This window comes from Martes martes (assembly GCF_963455335.1).
Source record: "Martes martes genome assembly, chromosome: 3".
In the NCBI taxonomy this organism is placed as follows: Eukaryota; Metazoa; Chordata; class Mammalia; order Carnivora; family Mustelidae; genus Martes; species Martes martes.
Genome location: NC_137890.1, coordinates 174,158,908 through 174,181,219, shown reverse-complemented (window position 1 = coordinate 174,181,219; position 22,312 = coordinate 174,158,908). Strand labels below are relative to the sequence as shown.

The 22,312-nt window shown below is 33.2% G+C and overlaps 1 protein-coding gene across 1 annotated transcript in view; it reads right to left on the bottom strand.

The window, feature by feature from the left end:
• Positions 1–22,312, bottom strand: part of ERBB4 (erb-b2 receptor tyrosine kinase 4) — a gene marked incomplete at its 5' end in the record, with an annotated part of 585,211 nt that overhangs the window by 173,705 nt on the left and 389,194 nt on the right. Inside the window, 3 exons of the mRNA XM_080799443.1 lie at positions 2,775–2,873; positions 6,264–6,386; positions 10,724–10,856. Coding sequence (XP_080655569.1) covers positions 2,775–2,873; positions 6,264–6,386; positions 10,724–10,856 — 355 coding nt within the window. The remainder of the gene's footprint in view (positions 1–2,774; positions 2,874–6,263; positions 6,387–10,723; positions 10,857–22,312) is intronic.

The window sequence follows — 22,312 nt, the reverse complement described above, 5'->3', positions numbered from 1 at the left end:
AATCTAGAATATTCTACTCCGACTATAAAGTTGCATGTTGAGGGTAGGGTGGGACGTGGGACAAAGAGATCTAATGCTTAGTAAGAGTATGCAGTTCCTATTATCTTCAGAAGCTTTATTTTTTTTCTTTAAAATGGCATAAAACATATGCTGATAAACAAATATATACAGACACTAGTTTGCAAAAAAGAAGGTATCATCATTTCAGTATATGTTGTTTGAGTTTGAAAGTTAAACTTGGGATACTCTACCACATGGAAGAACCCAAACTAAAAGATATGCCAAATAAGACTTTTATATTAATAACCTTGGGAATATTAGCAACTTCAACTTAATTCTTAGGCCCAAATTATAAATAAATTTGCTCACATGAAACTTTCTATTACAGTTTGATATGTTATTTAAGTACTCATAATGATTTACAAACATAGTAGATGAGCTAACAGTGTTGTCATGAAATGTAGGTAATTTTGCATTCAAATTACACCAGCCTGTTTAAAATCTGAATTTATCATTAACTTTGCCAGTGCAACTGTATTTTAATTATTGTGATGTCATACTAATGTTTTGAAGGAAGTTGTGAAAATAGTAGGAGGTGTTTCTGCTTGATATTTATTGAAATTGCCAATAGCAGTCCGCCAATCTATTAATCTTCTAGCATTTATCCATGAGGTATGAGTGGCTCAGTAAAAATATTTTCCCTAATATATATTTTTTTAACTTTTAAAAAGAACATACTGTTTGGAGTCTGTTGGTCACCAGATTTATCAACATTTAGGGAAATGACCCCTTTCATGGCTCAATCAGAGTCTCATCTAAAATTCAGTAGAAATCTAAGACTTCAAGCTGCCATCCCCACTCCTGTTTCCATGGGAATAGACTTCAGATCAGAAAAAAAAAAAAAAAAAAAATGGATGGGGTTAGGAGCTTTCAAATAATCATTCAAAATCATGATGAAGCTTTTAGAGCTTCTTTCTTAGGTGATTATTTTGTAGCCTCTTAACCCCTTTTTGCCGGTCTGTTTCCATGGAAATATGACAAAAATGGCTGTCTAAGCCTCCAGCAGAGATTATTAGCATTCTTGTGGATTTCAGCTTTGGCTACAGTCTAGGCTGGGCAAGATCTTTTTTTTTTTTTTAAATCAGTCTTACATATTAACTTACACTCTGTATATTCATTGTCCTTTTTCTTCATAACTTTTACTTTGAAAATTCCCTTCACAACTATATACCTATAATCAAGATCAAATTGATTGTGACATCACTGAAAAAGTCTTCAGTTTTACATTTTACTATATGAGCCAGGACATGTAGCTGCAGAGAATGTCAGAACTTTTAGACACCTGCAGAAAGAAACACTATTTAGTTACTGGACTCAATGTCTGTCAGGTGTTGGTAGATAAGTAACAAAGGCGGTATTCAAAATATTGAGCAACTGGTGAGGTACAGCACCAACTGATCAGAACAGCTGGTTTGTACCAGTTAATTATCAGTCCTATTATCTAATAACCAATATGTTGTTGAACTAAAAGCAGCCCTACATAAGAGAGTAAGCATTATATCCAAATAAATTATCCAAAGTCAAAAACTGAGCTTCTGTACAACCTAAAAAAGAGCTTACAAGAGAAACTGGGTAGAAATATATAGCAATCCATCTTTAAAAATCAAAGTGCATATGCTTGCATCATCTTTCATATAAAGGTCATTTGAAAATCAAAATTATTCTTATTATTGAAGACTTTATGCTAAATAAGAAAGAATATATACATGGGTTTTTGATAGAACCTCTGGCAGGTTATCTTGTGTTGAATGTGAAAAAAATAACAGCATACCACATACATATTTTATCTGTCCTACCTTCTGAAATTCGCTGAACAGCTCAATCTACAATTTTTGCTAGGGGAAATCTTAAAGTTCTGATTGACTTCATAAAGTATTTTTATTCTTCAGAACTCTCTTATTTTTCTATAGTTGGAGCTTTTTACCCATTAGGTTTGTCTTCTGAATTTGAACTGAAAAAAGTAAATTTCAATCGGTAATTATCTGACTTAGGTAGATTCCTAATTTAAGTTTAACACTAACTTCCTATAGAAACTAATCTTGATCGATGTTTTCTGTTAGTGGATTATAACAATAATAAAATAAAGCAGCCTAATTAATTTTTCAGACCACCATTCCTACTCCCAAATGCAATGTGCCCTTTCTTTACATCGTGGTTAAATACATAGCACTTGAGAGCAGAATTTGGCTCGCAGGGCTTCAACCTTCAGCTTGTTTGTGTAAATAAAGTTGACTGGAACACAGTCACACCCATTCTTGTGTTTTGTTTTGTTTTGTTTTGTTATTTTCAAAGACCTTATTTATTTACTTGAGAGAGAGAGAGAGCATGAGAAGGGGGAGGGTCAGAGGAAGAAGCAGACTCCGGCTGAGCAGGGAGCCCGATGTGGAACCCCACCTGAGGACTCCAGGACCATGACCTGAGCCGAAGGCAGGCGCCCAGCCAACTGAGCCCTCCAGGTGCTCCTGTTTTGTTTTGTTTTTAAGTGTCTATGGCTGCTCACTTACCAAGAGGATGGAGTTGAGTAGTTTCTATGGAGACCACATTGCACAAAAAACCTATTTATTCTCTGGTCCTTTAAGCAAAAGTTTGCTGACCTTTGCTCAAGGCTTTAATTGTAGAGTATATCATTTCTTTCTTTTTTTTTATTTTTTTAAATTCTAAAAGCAGTCTATTAAAAATGGATAAAAATGTGGTTGCCTGGTGTCTATACTTACATCCATGAACTCCACATTGGCTTTGGGACCAGTTGTTTCATTAAGAATCTTAATAGCCACAGGAATCTTTACTGTTTCTCCTTCAGGGACCCAAATGCCCTTTGGGGGGAAAAAATCACATTAAATCTGTATGAAGATATACAAATTTATACCAGAAACAAAATTTGATTTAACCACTCAATCTATTAATTTCTTAAAAAAGAATTTAGAGGTTCTATATTCTTTTATTCAATCAACAAACATTTATCTAATACCTGTTATGTGTTACAAGTTACTTAGCAACTTTGTTGTCTCCTTTCATTATATGAAGATGAATCATATATTTATTCCGCTTTCAAGGTGTTTACTATTACATTATAAAGCATTGCTATTATAAAATTCAATTTGTATGTGTGAAAAAGCTTTTCAATAGTGACAAAAATGAAATAAGATATAAATATTAGATTCAGATGATCTATCAATTTCTTAAGACTTGGAGAACACTGTTCCAATTTTTGATCTTTAGTTGTCTCATTTGTAATTTAGAAGACTGGATTAAGTAATGTTGGAGGTTCTTTTCAGCTTTAATATTATCTAATTATTCTGCAACTAAAACAAATAAAGATACAAAAAAGCATATTCTCGTGTTCCTGAAGATTGGATTGGTTTAAAAATTAGTTTTCTAAGATGATTATTTAAGAATTAGTTTTCAAAGACAAGTACTAGAGAGAACTGAACACATATTGATTTGTCTTTATTATCAAATATTGTGTATGTGTTTGTCAAGGATTTTTATTATCTCTGAATATAAAATATTTATACTGGTCATTGCCAGTTCTCTCCTCCTACAAAAATATCATTATAATATCTGAATAGGATCTACACACTAGGAAGGATAAAGTAGGTGGCACTTGAGTCAAGTACAACATTAAGGTAAATAACAGCATTTCTGAGTAAACAATTCAATCATTTGAATTAGGACAATAATTTTGGTAAGACATCGGGGGTGCATCAATTATCGAAGAATTTTTTTGAAATTCTGTGTTCCCTTATGAACACAGAAGCAAGAAAATCTCAAATTTTAGCTTATTAGCCCTGACATCAAAAAAAGTCTTCTTAGCCCAGTTTTAACATTAAAATGAAAGGGGGAAAAATTCTCTTATTCCTAAAGAGAACATCTCTAGTTTTTCTTAATATCAGTTGGTTCTAGTCATAAAAAAAATGTTTTTCATTTTGTAGTTCTATGCTAAAACATATATATTTGTGTTATTGAAAGTTGCAATAAGAGGAGATCTAAACACAAGAATTATTAAAAAGTCAGAATAATACAGAAAAAAAAGGGCTTTAACCATTAGAAGGTGAAGTTAGGAGTTACATTATTCTTAGAGTTAATAGGGAAATCTATGTGTCAAATTTAAAAAAAAAAAAAAGCCAAGTTCCTTGTGGTATAATTTTTTTTTAAACTATTAATGCAGAAATGGGGAGAAAGAAGCCCAAGATTCATAGGCTACATTTTCTTAGTGATGGTATGTAGAGTAGAGAACAGGCTTACCATTATTCAATAAAGTAACCACAGGGGGGTTACTTTATAAAGATATAGCATCAATATTAAAATATTCCCAAAGTGTACTTTTGAAATACGAATATAAATTCAGTGTGAATTAATTTGTACTGCTTCTTAAATAAGTATAGTCATTATTTTCTAGGCCTGACCAGACAAAAATTCAACTACACTAATATCCATGGTATTGGTTCAAATCTTAGATATGCTTAAACACAGCATATCTCCAACCAGGAGAAAAATCAACCAAGTAATTAGTTAAGCTAATATGCATTTCTGTGGTCAAGAGTAGTTCTTTCCCGTTTAAGACAATATGCCTTGGTAAGAACTAATATGTTAATTAAAACAGCATCAACTGTAAATACTATAGGTATAAAATTGAAATGTACTTATGAACCTCTCAATACAAGTAATTTCAATAAAGCTACAATGCTCATGCACAACAGGCAAATAGTCATTCATAATAAAAACATTTATAAAGCTTTATAATTAAAGGTCTAAATGGGTAATTTTTCCCTGCTGAGGTCATTAGATCATATTTATTCTCAAGTTAAATGGTATCCGTGATTTAAAATAAAATTCACCTTCCAGACCATATCATCTCTAAAATAAAAAGCTAATTATATGCTAGGAACAATCCAAAATTGAGTTACCTTTGAAATGAAATTATTTCTAACATAATATAAATAGAAAAAAACAGGATAAGTCATATTTCTTTGAATATACAAATAATTTGAAAACTAGAAAGCACCAAGTCAGCCGAGAATAGTTTCTACTCAAATTAGGTGTTCAATTAATAATTTTGAGTTTAACTAAACAAAATATGCACACAAAGAGATTAAGAAATTTCTGCATTTAGGCCTTAGAATAAAATAATTTTATTTTAAAGAGATTAAATTATTTTTGGAACACTCAGGAGGGAAAATTAAGGTTTATATTCTAGTTGTTAATACTTTTTGTTAAATAAACATTTGTTTTAAGTAGAAAAAAATGAACCCTTTAAAGTGCAAAATTTCCAAGATCCAGTCTATTTTAACAGAAATGTTTGTAAAAACTGCAGGCTTGATATAGCTTTAAGAAACCTATAAAACTGTCACAGTAAAATTTGGGGAACTGTTCTAATAGACATCACAAGAAGGATTTAGCACTCACCCAGCAGTTTCTTATACTTGTTACTTACGTTAAACATAAATTTCACCACAATTAACCTTGGGCCTGGCCTCCGAATTGGTTTTATAATTAAGCTAAATAAGTAAACATGCAGATGACATTATCTGAACTTTGCCTTTCCAAAAATATCTCTCTTATTGGAAACCCATGATTTCACCTTTCGTTCTATCTAACCTGAATTTCACAAAGAAAGTCACTTTTTTAGTTTGCATATAATGGTGAGGACATCCAAACTGAAAAATTTTCTGCTAAATCATATTAACAGGTACGCAAAAAAGTGGTTTTGGAACTAATCCTATCCTGCTAACAAATCAGCACATTTGTGTGGATTCTAAAGAGATAGCGTCATTCAGATGGGGAGATGTGGGAATAAAGGGGCAGGAGAGAAGAACAACAAGGATTATGGCATATGCTCAGGCCTGTCTGGGATTCCATGGAGCACTGTGTAGGGGAAGGAAAATGGGCTCGAGCTGTATATGTTAGGTAGGGACAAAATTTGCCAACATAAAAAGTAGATCAGAAGGGTATGGAAAGAAAGACTATATACTGTGGCTCTTTGTGACAGTTTCCTGCTTTCCCTTGCTAGTTTCCATCCCAACTTGCTCAATAAAAATGAATGAATTCATTTATGCAGCAACTTCTCAATACGATACCGGTTGTCCTCTCCGAATATTAAAAGGAAATTAGGTTAGCTAGAGCAATAACTCTGGCTGTTATTTAAGAGAAGTCTGAAACAAAAAAATAACTGGTGGTATGGGTTATTTTTTTTTTTTACTTACCTTATAAACTGTTCCAAAAGCACCTGAGCCAAGTACTTTCACTCTTTTGAGCTCAGTTTCTTTCAAAATACGAAGTTGAGCTTGATTGGGTGCAGTACCACTGGGAGTTAAAGGTTCCACCAACTACAAAACAAAAAGAATACAGGTTCTCTAACTTTCAATTCCAGTCAATGCCTCTCCCTCTTCCTCTGCCTGATTCTCTTTCTCATACATACAAAAAAAATACACAGGCATACTTTCCTTGACAATTTTTTTGTTGTATGGAGCACTCACTATTCCCTCAGTCTATCCTTTCATTTCTCATGCTTTTTGCCTGGGTGAACACAAGTTACAATGTGCCTACCTTTAGGCATATTAAGCTAGGAGATTCTCCTGCCCTCCCTCCCATTTTAAAGAAATTTAGGCTAATTAGGGGATCCTAATCCTACTTTTTGAAGTCCTTCCAGTTTTGGTATCTACAGCAAAGACTCAGATCTTAGTTATGTCCATGTACTCTATCAAAGTTTTCTTCCTCATTTTAGGAGACTCAATAAATAGAATCAGAAAAATAAATAAAATCTAAGTAGGAAGCCAGGACAAATGTGTCAGAAGAGAACAAAGCAAGTTAGCACAATGCCAATGCACCAGGACAGTGCTGCTAAAATTTTCATGTACATTTGAATTACCCGAGGTTCTTGTTAAGATGCAGATTCTAGTTCAGTAACTCTAAGGCTGCGGCTGAAATTTGCATTTTTGCAGAACTCCACGTGAATTCTATATATGATGATGGTCCTTGAACACATTTTAAGCAGCAAGGCACTACAGTACTTTACAGATCAAATATTCTAAAATTCTATGAAATGATTCTAGATCCTAGGTGAATGCTATGGTATGCACAGGGATAAAATAGCCACCAGTGAGAAAACGTCATTAGTTTTGGCTTCCTGGAGGAGGCGCACTTTAGAACTGGTCTTGAGGGGAGCAGATTCTTGGTTTCGGCTCAGGTCACTATCTCAGGGTCCTGTGATGGAGGCTGCGCTGGGCTCCGAGCTCAGTGTTTTCTTTGGGATTCTGCCCCGCTTGCACTGTCTCTCTCTAAAATACATACATACATACATACAATCTTTAAAAAAAATAAAATTGGTCTTGAGATAATAAAAATGGATTGACATGGAGGAGGGTATTACCATTGTGAAGAACAGTTTAGACACAGCATCAGGAAGAAGGAGGAAGACTTAAAACAGAAGGCAATAGGGTGTGGGGCAGGTCTGAAGGATGAGATTAGGGTGGGAAATACGAGATCATAAAGTTGGCTGGGTGTGGCCAAAAGGGGTAAGTTTGGATAATTTTAGATAAATAAAAGAATTAAGCTTTAAACTCAAATAGCTCGTTCTTTCTCTTTTTTTTTTTTCTTTTTTTTAAGATCGTATTTATTTGACAGAGAGATCACAAGTAGGCAGACTGAGAGGGGGAAGCAGGCTCCCCACTGAACAGAAAGCCCAATGCAGGGCTCAATCCCAGGACCCTGAGATCATGACCAGAGCTGAAGGCAGAGGCTTAACCCACTGAGCCACCCAGGTGCCCCTCTTAACATATGGAAATAATTAAAGGCAGCTCCTACTCAAATGGTCTTAAAAACCATCCCAGTGTTTCTCAGTGTCTGTTTACAATGCTAAGTGCACTGTGACCCTGTGTCTTGGTTATTATTATGCTTCTGTGAACGTTGTGGTCTACTTAAGTAGCTGAACAGAATCTTGAATATAGGTAGGTGTACCAATACCAGGAATATGGAGATGATAAAAATTATCAATAAATTTGGGCTCTTATCTAAAAGTTTAGACAACAAATATGCTTCTATCTCATTTTCAAATATATATTTTTTAAAATGCATATAAAGTCACACAAAATAAATCTCAGAAAGAATTAACAAAATTCTTTCTAAAATTGGAAAAAGAATCTCTGTCAGAGAATCTCCTCCTTCCAACTCTGTGGTGCAGAATTTGTTTATTAGATTTTGATACACACACTATATGTATATAATCAGGAACTTTAATAAATTATTTTTTAAAATCACATAAAAACTTATATAAAAATCATATGCAAGATTGGTGACTAGATTTCAGTATTTTGGGCTATATATATTTAAAATATATGCTTTTGCATATAATATGCCATAATTCCGTATTTTGAAAACTTCACAATTCTACCTGCAGGTTTAGTCTTCAGCAATTTTCTTAGATCTCACTTAAAAATTTATACAAACACATTTTTCCAGGAATTTGAGAATGATACCTTTAACAGAAGCATTGTTTCATTTTGCAAGCCAGTACGGTGGAAAAGAGCGTCAAGTTTAAAATTGTAGGTTTGCACACTAGTACTGCCACTTACAGGCTGAGAAAGCAATTTATCCCTCCTAACCCCTTATTTCACACCTGTGAAATAGGTACAGCAATAATTACCACAGAAGATTGTCAAAAGATGAAATGGGATGTAACATAGCTGGAAAACTTTGGAACGTTGCCTGCCATATTGTAGGCACTGAATCTGTCACTCTTCAAGGGATAGGATCATGTCCCATTAACGCTTTCTAATTACAGTATCTATCAAAGTATCAAGTTTACAGAGCATCTCATAAGTGTATGTTGAAAAAAAATATTTTCTACTTTTATGCGTGTAACAGAAGACAGACAATCTGGAGCAATATGATTTTGGAGAAGCATATTAACTCTAAGTACATTCCAACAATATATCATGCTTTAACAAGTTTTTCACATCTGAGACAGATTTCTAGCTTTAGTATTTAAGGATTTGAGTTGATCCTCTTAAGAATCCGTCTTCTGTTTAGATGATAGAAAATCATAGTTATTTATTTTTACTGAGAGAGAGATGAGAATTCTACAATTATCTAATTCAGTGCTAAGCAATAACTTTTTATAAAAAATAGAGTCTGCTTCTAAAACTAATCAGTATGTGTTTATTTAGTAATGAGATGTCAGTTTGAAGGGCATTCCTAGAAAGCACGGTATTAAAAAAGAAAACAAAACAATTATTTTTATAGCAATGGGACTTTCCAGCATGTAGTTAAGGGACAGAATTCTTTTCGTACTTATTCAATCACCTAAATGTACACTGCTGTTCCAAGCCTTCAGTTCCCCTCCAACTCTAATTCACTTCACTTCTTAGAATTTTCTCCATGACTGCCCCAAGCTGGCCATAAGGGAGAATTCTGCCTCCCGCATCCTAGCTAAACTGAAAATATGCACAGCACATGTGTTGTGTCCAAACTTGTAAAACACATGTGCAAGATTGAAAATGATCAAGTTCATTTTTTGTAAACATCCAGCTCAAGTAAAAATTACTACTATTTTTCTCATGTATATAACTGACTATCTGTCTTATGCTTGAACATCTCTATAGATAAGACAACCCATTCTAATTTTAGACAACTCTAATTCTTAGACATTCTTTCCTGCGTATAACTAAAGTAGCTTCCTGAACATTTCACATGATCCTTCTACCTAGTTTCAACTTCTGGAAGAAAAGAGCTAAAATTTAATTCATTATCAGTTTGCAAAATTTATGAATGAATATTCTCATTCCTGTCAGGGTTAAGAGGAAAAGTCAGACGGTCACATTGACAGTGAGCAAAAAACAGATCCAGAGAAGGCTAAGCCTCGGAACAGAATTGCTCTGAGTTGTTCAGCCATGTTCAGATAGCCATGGATGTACATATCAGGAGAAAGAAGGTAACGTGCAAGTTGAGAAGGATCTGGTAATGCATAGTTTTCTGTAATTGTTTTCCCCCTGTAACTTATACAGTGAAAACTATCACCTTGCATGCTAGAGAACTCAGGGTGGCAATATAAGAGAGATTATAATAATTTGTGGGTAATTTACATATTCACAGTAACTAACATGCATTAAATGCTTCCCATAAATTCCGTGGTAAGGTCTGTGTGATTACAATAGGAAGCTTTATCCCGTAAGCTCAGCTTTTCACTACTGGTATAATGGGAGCAGTGGCTGCCAGTTTAATGACCCTAATTAAAGTATAAATTGCTTGACTATCTGGCTTTATTTTTGAATCAGAAAAATTCTCTCTTTCTAACATTTTTCTAGTTCCACTGTTGAGATATCTTCTACCCAGTTGTTTTCTAGTTCTGCTACTGTAATATCCTAGGACTCTAGTAGGATTCCGCCTCCGAAAGAAACAGATGAGTCTTTTTAGTAAGATCTGTCATTCATCAGATAATCTCCTTGACCCCTACAATTTGTCCTCCTTCGGGCATGAATCTGCCTTGACTACTTTTACTATATAGTCTGATTTTTCATCAACTCTGTGTAACATACTATGAACTCAGCATAGTTCATTGCAGGAAACTGAACTGAGTTTTCACCTGGATTAAAAAACAGAGTATCATCTAAACCTTCTAAACCTAACGGAAGTCCCTCAACACACGGAGAACAAATAAACACCATACCTCTGTTTCCAGAAATCTTCTTAAGGCTCTTTTCTTTTTGATGCTCTTCCTTCTAACATAAACTGCAAATGTTAGGCCCACGATGACCAGGATGAAGAGCCCGCCGATGACTCCCGCTGCAATTAGTGGAGTTCTGCCCACCAGAAGGAAAAAGGAGGAAAAAAAAAAAAAAAAGTAAGAAGAGAGACAAGACAGAGGGAGAAAAAGAGCAGTTGTGTAATAAATTCATTATCCACATATTACAAGTCTTCTCAGTTAGAAGAAATACAAATAAAAAATGCATTAGAGCTGTCACAACATTTTGGGGGAAATAACTATTTCCACCTTTTGTTTTGCTTTGTGTTTTACGTAATAAACCATGCACATACAAATAATCTTTGGAGATGAGTGGCCACAGCATGCCATTCAACAACAACAACAACGACAACAACAAAATAACACTTGGTAATAGAATGAAGATCACATGCCAAAATGTTGATATATAAGCATTTTAAATTATTTTAATTTTACTTTTTCTGTAAATAAATGGAAATATATTTTAATAATATTGTTGTGGTATATAATATTATTTTCAACATTTTCTCTAAAGTAGGCTTTCTCAACAGTGGCACTATTGACATTTTGGGCTGGATGCTTGTTCACGGCGGGGGACTGTCTTATGCATTTTGGGGTTTTTAATCAACATCCTTAGCCTCCCTCCACTGGAAGCCAATAGCACCCCATCCTCTAGTCATGACAATTTCTCTAGATACTTTCAAATGTCTGCCCAAATCACCCCCAACACCCCACCCCCTGCCTTGAGAACTACTGCTTTAAAGCAAAAATGCATGGTCTGGAGATACATAAACGCCACAACTCTGGAGCATGAGGGTAACGGTAAGAGAGACGTGTTGACAAAAGTGCTGTTTCAAACTCTGGCTAGGCAACTGTACTGGGCTAAAGGGCAGGAAAAAGGTAAAGAAGTGGGTCAGACAGGTTTTCAGAGTTATAATGACAGGAGTAATTATGATTATCAAAAGTGTGCCTAAGCATCATATACCCATAAAAGAGGTCTACACATTAAGTATTACATTAAAAGGGGGTTAGAAGAGATTCACTAAAGATTTATATATTCTTTTTTTTTTTTTTTAGAGACTTATATTCTTAAAGTGCTTCTCTAATACATTGTTAGCTAAGATACAATTTTGAAACTAAACACTTACTGTCTTCTAAGATAATTTTTTTTTCCTTGCTTGACAAGTAATATTTATGGTCTTAATTTCTTGTTCTAGAGTAGAGTAGAGTAGTATCTGTGAGCTTTCTGTGGTCAGAGCCTTGATGTATATTAATTTTATACATCACAGCAAATAGCCCAGAGTAAAACACATAGGTGTTACCTAATACATATTTGACCATGAAGCCATGACAGATAGGGAAACTAAGAAAGAACTTCCTGAATGGCCATACTTTCCATAGTAAAATATTTTATATCTTATATTCCTCTTTGCAGAAGAATCTACTCTGTACAGCTACATTCTTTTAGGAAAAAAAAAAAAACAAAACTCACTTTTGCAAAATAAACTTGTGCTCAAAGTCACATCAGAAATAATGATAGTGGATGATCCTAAATAAATTTTTAAATTTTAAACAGCTCTTGAAAAAAATCTGTGTCACTTCTATAAATGAAGCTATGTCTTTTAAAGATTATGACTGTTATATTGCCATATAAAACTACAGAAAAACCTTAAGAAGTATTTCATCCTAAAGGTTGTTTCCTGACAGCTGAAAGTACTATAGCATACTGGAATGTTGCTATAATTCAAATAGATTTTCCTAAATGGAATTTTATAAAGATATAAAAATCTATGCTGAGAAAATTAAACTGTAGTATGGACACAAACTCATCATTGTGATGTGTGTTGGCGTATGTAAGATCGTATTTTTGAGCATGGCAGTTAAATATGTATTTCAAAAAATATTTTAAGTTTTCAGTCCAAGGCATAATTTCCAGCTTAAGTGCCTAACATATCCCTGAAAAAAGCCATTACTACACAAAGGGTTGTATTTTTTTCTTCAATCCAATATTTTTATTGCAAAGGATTTACATATGACTGAGAATAGTGCCCAACACTTTGTTAGTTGTAGATTGAACTAAACTCTAAACTTCCTCTGCTCATCTATTTTGCAAAAGAATAAGTGGCATGAATTTATGAAAATACATGTCAATGTCACTGTAAATTAACAGAAAATGCTCTATTTTATTTTTGTTTGTTTTCCATTTTAAGAAGAATCATTCCTAATAGAACTAAAAGAAGACCTCTGCCTTCATTCTTTCCATTTAATTTGGATAGCTATCAATTGTCATGTCATTACTATTTAGTTAGGTCATGACAATGCACATAAAACACTAAAAAACCCAATAGACAGTAATTTATATGTTTTTCTAGTTAGCATTTACATTCAATATTTTTCCATAGCAGTTCCTTGGTTGATCTGCATTTCTTAACCATTTTTCTTCTCTTACCCCTCTGTAGGAGTGATAGAGGTCCAAACAACCCAAAAAAAGTAAAGAACTAGAGTTTCTACACCTAAAAATTGTACACAAGTGTTTTGTTGGACTTTTTAAGTGGTCAAATTCTTCATATTTCAGTAGAATTTATTCTTGAAAAATAAATCATGAGCCACAAGTAAACAACCAGTCAAACTGAGAAGGGGGAATATTCCAAAAGAAAACTTGTATATTCCTTTTAATAAGTGAATATGAAAAATAAGGTAATGGTTTTGGTTAAGAAGACTTACTGGTCCTAACAAGGTGTGAAATGCAATCCTGGACTGGACCTTAGTTTAGACAACCATTTGTATAGACATTTTTCAGGTAACTTGAAAAGTATAATTATGGATTAGGTAGTAGATGAGATAGAAATGTATTGCCATGGGAAGATGAAGGGTTAGAAACAGTTGAATCTCAATGAAAGAAAAATCCATATATGCACATATATGTGCATAAGAATATCTAGAATATACAATAAGACACTAAACAGTACTTGTCTTTGGATAGTATGACTACAGTGCTCTTATTTTGTATTTTTGCTAATGGGTATTTTCTAATTTTATACAATGCATTTATATTTCTTTTAAATAAAAGTTGGTTAAATTTAAGAGAAACATAGAAAAATAAATCACTGTCTAAAAATTTAGTTTTGTAATAATGGCCTTGTTTTCCTTTTTTCCTTGATTGTTTACTTTGCATTTTTTCAATTAATTCATTTTGCTATCCCCTGTCCACTTTTACAATGCAAGTACTTCTGTAGATATTTTCTATTAGTTGTAGTTTAATGCATCTGAGACATTTACTACTCACTATGTTGTGTATAATTAACACTTTGCTTCATAAAACCAACCTAATCTGAAAAGTTCATACTACTTACACATTTCCTACTCTCAAGCAATTTTGATGATCCCTAGATATTTGTAGGTGTAGGATAGATGCCCATTTTTTCCCGAGTTAATGCTTCAACTCTTTATGAGGACCCTTTGGATAAAAAGGAGATAGCCACTTAGGTTGCTTTTTAAAAATTGCTGCATATCCTTCCTAGGTATAATGTTAGCTATTGACAACTAAGTTATATTTCTGAAACAAAGTGTTTCTTTTTACACGTGAATCAGAGTAACCTCTTAAAAGGCTGGGGTATGACACTGTTTACCAGATCATAAAGTTCAAAGGCTAAGGGATCTGAACACTGTCATTCCTTATCTGCTATAGGAGTATTGTTTGTTGTCTTTTGCCTATATATTAAAAAGGGATGGGTCCTCTAAAATATAAAAGGACATTTCAAGTGCCAATTCCCAGCTTAGATTAAAAGGATGTAGTCAACTGATAATTCACCTCTTTCTGTGATTTGGAGATACTATAATAAAACAGATATTTCCCACTATTCATAGAGATTAATATAATAAAGATTCTGAATCACAAATGAACTTGGTTCACTTATTTAAAAATATACAATTTAGTTTTCATAATTCATTTAGAAGTTCAGAGACAACAGAATATATTATATTCTATTGCCTTGAATACAATTATCTGTCTTAAACAGTTATCTGTAAAAGAGTAGTGTCTTCCAAACTGTATTACTCATATAATAAGATATATTCTTAACATTTATTGCTGTATTTGAACCATGCTATTCCTTACTGGAGAATAAAAAATATGAGAGAATACATGAAACCTGATTTTATAAACATCCAGATATTTTCCTTCATTGATCTGTTTCTTTCCAGATCAGGTCAGAAAAAAAAAAAAAAATGTAGTAAAGTCAATATAATTTAAGATTAAAACTCAGTGGGTCTAAAATTATTATACCATTTTCCATTAATGTCAAGGGCAGACTATCCTCCTAAAAATATACAGTGGTATTTTCCTTAAAATTGCAAACTTAGTAAAATTGGTATTTTGACTAACATAGTCATTGCAAAAAATGCTACATCTATAAGATTCTTTCATAGATATATCACCAAATAAAAGGACTTTAATTTTAAAATATACATATATTTTTCTTTATTTTTTGAATACAGAATAATTTTCAATACGGATAAGAGAAACAACCTGATGTCCTATAAAACACCAGTGGCATAATTTGCAACCAACAGTACGGTTTTAAATCGCTGAGCTCCATATTTGGAAACTTTTAAATTAAATTAAATAATGTGGAGAAGGGTCTCAGGATTCACTGGATTAGATTTAGAGTGAATTCACTATTTATGGGTTCTGAAGGTTCAAGAGGAGTTTTTGTGTTGTTGTTGTTGTTTTTAATTTAAATAGAAAGTAAAAACAAAAACAACAGGCTAGTCAGATAATTTTAACAGGGCATTTTTGTATAATAATCTTTAAGTAAAACGGCAAAATAGCACCTCTAACATTACTGTTTTTTGTTTATCTTTCAAATTCTGCATGATTTCCTCCTTAGAGTGGCATAATGTGCTGGAAAGAGGCTTGAGAGTCAGACCAATCTGAATTTTGATTGTATGTCTGCCTCTAACTGTTGTGAATGTAGTTCTTCTATCAGATAACTCAGCTTAAATACATATAAATACATTCTTCACTTAAGGTAAAACAAAATAAACACAGCAGGGAACTGTCTATTCTTTTTTACATTTCTGAGCTCTGATGACTTTGCCTCTAGATCCTACCGAATAAACAGAATTTAAAAATTAAATAAAATTTAAATAAAATACCTTTAACCGTTTGCGAGTCATATGCTTTGCTTTGGCCAGAACAATCTATATTTGTGTCGGTGCAAATATCAATGGTACTCCACAGACTCTCAAAAGCAGCCTTGGGGCACCTGGGTGGCTCAGTCAGTTGGGCCTCTGCCTTTGGCTCAGGTCATGGTCTCAGGGTCCTGGGATCAAGCCCCACATGGGGCTCTCTGTTCAGCAGGGAGCCTGCCTCCCTCTCTCTCTCTGCCTGCTGCTCTGCATACTTGTGATCTCTCTCTGACAAATAAATAAATAAAATCTTAAAAAAAAAAAAAAAAAAGCAGCCTCGTGTGAGCAATGTATCAAATGTTTACCTTGACTTTAGCCCAATTTAGAGAAACTAGGATATCTCAAGCTAACACGTCCTTACATATAACAGCTAACAAGTCTTCATATATAACACACATCTAAATGTGTGTGCATGTGTACACTGTGCATGTATATACTTATACACATTTGTACAAGAGCCTATTAGTATGAACAGGGTTTATTTGCTAGGAAAGTAAATTAATCACTGCCTGTAATAATTACATATGTAACTTAAATAAATTAGGGTCAGATGTTATGATTCTGTGTAGTCTTATATTTTCTTTAAAAAATATACTTGGGTAATAATGGCTATCATCTTGTACCCCGTCTTCCTTCTGAAAATCTTACAGTGGCGTTCAGACAAAAGTGTAAATCTGCCATGAACCACAGGTTAAATCTATCATCAGCAATGCACTCCATATTTCCTAATTTGCTCTTGCTATAAGAAAAATATAGCTGACCAGAAATATGTTGACTCCTCAATTAAAAAAAAAAAAGTTGATTCATTATTGAAAGAAAATTCTTAGAATCATTTGCCAACTATGATAAGGAACACGATTTGGGGAATGACATTTTCAATATTTTATTAGTTAGGTAAGCAGTTTAAACACAGCAAAAGTTCTGCTCAAATAAGGGGAACATGAAATCTGACTGCCATCAGGTATGGGGCACCTGGCTGGCTCGGTCAGAAGAGGTACAACTCTTGATCTCGGGGGTCATATGTTTGAGCCCTGCATTAGGCACAGAGATTACTTAAATAAAACCTAAAAAAATAAAATAAAATAAGATAAAGACTACCATCAGCTATTCATGAGTTTTATAGTGCATATAGCATCACTAACAATTCCCTTCATTTTCAATAGGAAATAATGTAAGACAAATGAAACTATTAAAGACATTTTGTTAGGATATAGAAAACATTCCTTTTATAGAGGTAAATCTGAGACTTATTTGGTCCTATATACTACCCTTAAATTAAAAAAAAAAAAATAGTTTGTCTCCCTTTCTGAACACTACATCAAAAACCAATGATGTACTATATGTTCGCTAACCGAACATAATAATAAAAATAAATAGACTAAACATTTTACTCTAAGAATAGCTGCATATTTTAAAAATTTTTTTTAAGATTTTATTTATTTGACAGAGAGAGATCACAAGCAAGCAGAGAGAGAGAGAGAGAAGGAAGCAGGCTCCCTGCTGAGCAGAGAGCCAGATGCGGGACTTGATCCCAGGACCCTGAGATCATGACCTGAGCTGAAGGCAGTGGCTTAACCCACTGAGCCACCCAGGTGCCCGAATAGCTGCATATTTTTAATTGAAACTTATTTTTATATATATTGTCTATTTTCACTATAACTACGTAATGTACATCTTATAACCCCCATATAAAATAAAAAGAAACAGACTTGGGAGAAAAATTAAGACATCTAGATAAGGTCAAACATAATAGTAATGCTAACATTTTATATCTTGGGATCTCAAGTCCATTAATTTTTCAGCTATATTATGTTTTCTCTTTCCAAGTTTGACTTGCTAGAATTGGTTTTTAAGGTAGAATGACAATTCAACATATTTTTCTTCAATATCTTTTTGAAAGTAGAGACTCTAGAAAATGCACATAAACTTATTTAGGGGTTCTAATAGACTTTTTGATTTTATATTTAGTTATATCTTACTATTGTAATTCTCACTGGACTATCATTTTATCTGCCTTGCTATGTTCATTGTGGTTTTAGTTTATTAAATCCTTTATGTCTTTATGGAAAATTTTAGGTGACCTTATTCTTTAATTAGCTTCATTTTATTTTCTCAATGAGAAAACATTTAAGAGGATTTTTTTGGCTTATAAAAAAAAAATCCTGAATTTCTCTTAAAAAAAAAAAAAGGCAAAGACAAGCAGTATCTATCATTCTAGTTACAGTGCCTACTACACTGTCTGTTCAGTCTTCCCCAAAGAGGTTCAGATTTGAAACAAGAGACCTTGAAACACTAGGAAACACAGAAATTCCCCAGAAGACATTTTAAGTGTTACTGCCTAGGGCAAGGAGAACCACATTAATGTGTGTGTGTGTGTGTGTGTGTGTGTGTGTGTGTTTTTCCCCATCTTCTCCTGCAAACTGTGCTTGTGGTAACCCAGAATTCTTCCTGCTCTATAAATAGGACACATCTTTTCTTTTCGAGCAAATATAAGTGATTTGGGTCAGACTCTGAGGTAGACATCAGTTGACAGTTACAGTTTTTACTTGATGAGACCTAGGGTATTACAGTATATCTCTACCCTTTGATTAGAATTATGGAGTCTTCTATTACATCCTAAATGTAACAAAAATGTAAGTGCTGAAGCAAATGAATCACAGAATACTCCGCCTCTTTCTTTCTAAGCAAATTTGACACTTCAAGTGATAAGATAAACTTTTCCCAATATTTTAAAAATATGTGAATATTACAGATTATTTAATAAAGCAGTGCTATAGAGTATTTCAGTAGAGATTTCGCTATTAAAGCAATATGTAAATATTTTCTGGATTCTTTTACCTCTAGGATTAGCCTCTGAGAAAAATTTCTAATGGTTTCGTGTAATTTTTCCTTCTCTGTATTCTCCCTGTTAGTAATTTCATCCTTCTATCTATGGGTTTTGTTTGCTTGTTACAATTTTTCAGGTAATATATACACTTGTAGATTTGATTTTGGGGACAGACATTCTTATGCTTAAAGACACCATTCTGAGGATATATATAATCCATTTATGAATTTTTTTAGCTTTATTGAAGTAAAGTGAAAAATACGGATTTCTACAAATAGAGTTGAAAGAGAATTAGACTAGAAATAATTTTTTTTCAATAGGTTCTTCTAAGAACATAGCTGAATTTTTGGCACTTAGATTTTTTTCATACTTTATACCTATTAGACAATATCAGCAATGTCTGTATTAGTATAGCACTTTCATGATCATCTGTATAAGTGTATATAGAAATGTATCTAATGCCACAAACAGAATATTTTAATTTTTTTAATGTTTAAGAACATTCAATTACAAAATACAATTACAAAATACATTATCTACTAAGTAGATAATGATAATAGATGAATAGGTAATAGGATGGAATCCTATTCATTACATAGATATGGTAATCTGTGGCAATATGTCAAAGGATTAAAAAATTGAGGATAAACCTTTTACAACTTCAGTTATGATTCCTATCAAAATCATTTAACATGTTAAGGAATTTATTAGTTTTATAATAGAGTAGATAATGGTACATAAATACAACTATAAAAAGGAAAGTGGGGGAGGGTAGGTACCATTCTTTTTTCCCATATGTTAAGATTTTTCTTTACCTCAAAATCCCCAGAATTCTAAGCACTGTAACTACAGATACCTGTGTTGTTAACAGACATGATATTCTATTGGTAAATTACCTCTTCTTTATCTATCAAAACACTAGGTGGTACATTTGTGTCAGGTTTATTGAACACAATTACATAATACAGATTAAAGCAGCCCCATTTTCAGAGGATTCACAAATCAATTTTTTAAGTAATGATTTGACTTGTTCTCTTTGTATACAATTTTGTACATAAAGCATCTCAAAAAATTTAATATGCTTTTCAGACACCCTAATTCTTGCATTAGACTAAAAAGTTTTTAAACACACAAAGAGGAAGTAGGAAATGTCTTTCTTTGGAAATATCACTCCTTTTAATTTAGATGAAATGTTTTCCACATTTTTTGCCCTGCTGGGAAGACTTATTTCCTTTTGAGGGGACCTCCAAACGTTCTCAGAGGAGTTGGCAGCCTGAATAAATTCTTAAGATTTGGATGAAATGAGATGGGGGGAGACTTTGAGAAGCAGGCACAGTCATGGGGAAGATGCCAAGATTTGGAATACCCATGTAAAGTCATTGAAATTTCTTGCACAGTTAAATAATAAAGCTACTTTTACTATGTGTTTTATGTGTGTATGTCAAATAATTCTACCAACATAATGGATGTGTGATGAATCTGAGGTAGCTTGTACAACTTGCCTAAGGTCAAAAGCATCCTAAGATAATGGTCAGAATTTAAATCTTGACTTGTTTTGCTCCAAAGCTTGCCTATTCCATTAACATATGAATGCATGAGTATATTACATCAGTGGAACAGAAGAGAGAGTCTAGAAATAAACCCACGCTTTTATGGTCCATTTATTTATAACAAAGGAACCAAGTAATAAAATGGGGAAAGGACAGTATTGTCAATAAGTGATGTTGGGAAAACATCCAGATGCAAAAGAATGAAACTGGACCATTATCTTCTACCACACACACAAAATAACTCAAAATGAATTAGAGACTTGAATGTAAGAGACTGGAAACCACAAAACTCCTAGAAAAAAAAAATAAGTGGTAAACTCCTCGATATAAGTCTTGGCAGTGATATTTTGGATTTGACACCACAAAGAAAGGCAATAAAAGCAAAAATCAACAAGTGGGTCTACTTCAAGCTAAAAAAGCTTTTTCACAGCAAAGGAAACTGAAAAAAATGAAAAGGCAACTTGCTGAATGAGAGAGGATATTTGCAAATTATCACTGATAATGAGTTAATACCTAAAATATACAAAGAATTAATACAACTCAATTTTAAAAATCCATTTAAAAAAAGGACAGAGAATCTAAATACACATGTTCCCAAAAAAAGATATAGAGGAGTCCAACGGGTACATGAGAAGATGTTCAACATCTTTAATCATTAGGGAAATGTCAATTAAAACCACACTGAGATATTATGTTCATACCAGTTAGAATGACAATTATCAAAAAGTCACAAAATAACAAATGTTGACAAAAATGCAGAGAAAAGGAGACCCTTTCTCCACTGTTGAGTTCACTGTTGATGGGAATGTAAAATGTGGTAGCCATTAAGGAAAACAGTATGAAGGTTCCTCAAAAGATTAAAAATAGAGCTACTATATGATAAAGCAATTCCACTTCTGGATATTCATTTAAAGAAAATGAAAACATTAATTCATAAGGATAAATGTACATCCATGTTTACTGCAGCATTACTTATAATAACCAAGATATGGAAACAATGTAAGTGCCCCTCAATACATGAATAGGTAAAGAAGATGCGATACACACACACACACACACACACACACACACACACACACACACGGAGGAATATTACTCAGTCATCAAAAAGAATGAAATCTTGCCATTTATGACAACTGGATGAACCTTGAAAGAATTATGCTAAGTGAACTAGGTCAGATAGAAAAAGACAAATGCCATATGGTATCACTTAGATGTGGAATCTAAAACAAAAACAAACCAACAAAAGACAACAATAAAAAATGAGCTTATAGATACAGAAAACAGATTCATAGTTCTCAGTTGTAGAAGATTGGGGGATGTGAAATGGGTAAAGTGTTAGGAGTCAAAAGTGCAAATTTACAGTTATAAATAAGTTACGGGGATGTAATACACAGCATGGTGACTATAGTTAATAATACTGTATTGTAGGGGCGCCTGGGTGGCTCAGTGGGTTAAAGCCTCTGCCTTCGGCTCAGGTCATGATCTCAGGGTCCTGGGATCGAGCCCCACATCGGGCTCTCTGCTCAGCAGGGAGCCTGCTTCCTACTCTCTCTCTCTGCCTGCCTCTCTGCCTACTTGTGATTTCTCTCTGTCGAATAAATAAATAAAATCTTTAAAAAAAAATAATAATACTGTATTGTATCTTTGAAAGTTGTTAAAAGAGTAAATCTTAAAATTTCTCATCACAAGAAGAAATAATTTAGTAACTAGCTATGGTAACTGATGCTAACTAGACTTATTGCAGTGATCATTTGGCAGTAATACAAATATTGAATCATATTGTATCTTGGAAGCTAATATAAGGCTTTACCAGTTCTAGCTCAAAAAATGTCAAAAGAAATGTTTAGAAATAAACAATTTATAGGATTTTTCTCCTTTTAAATAAGAGTAATAAACATTATAAAAGGTAGTATTTTAGAATTTCGTGTACTTAAAAAATAAAAAGAGCACACATACAAAATAGGT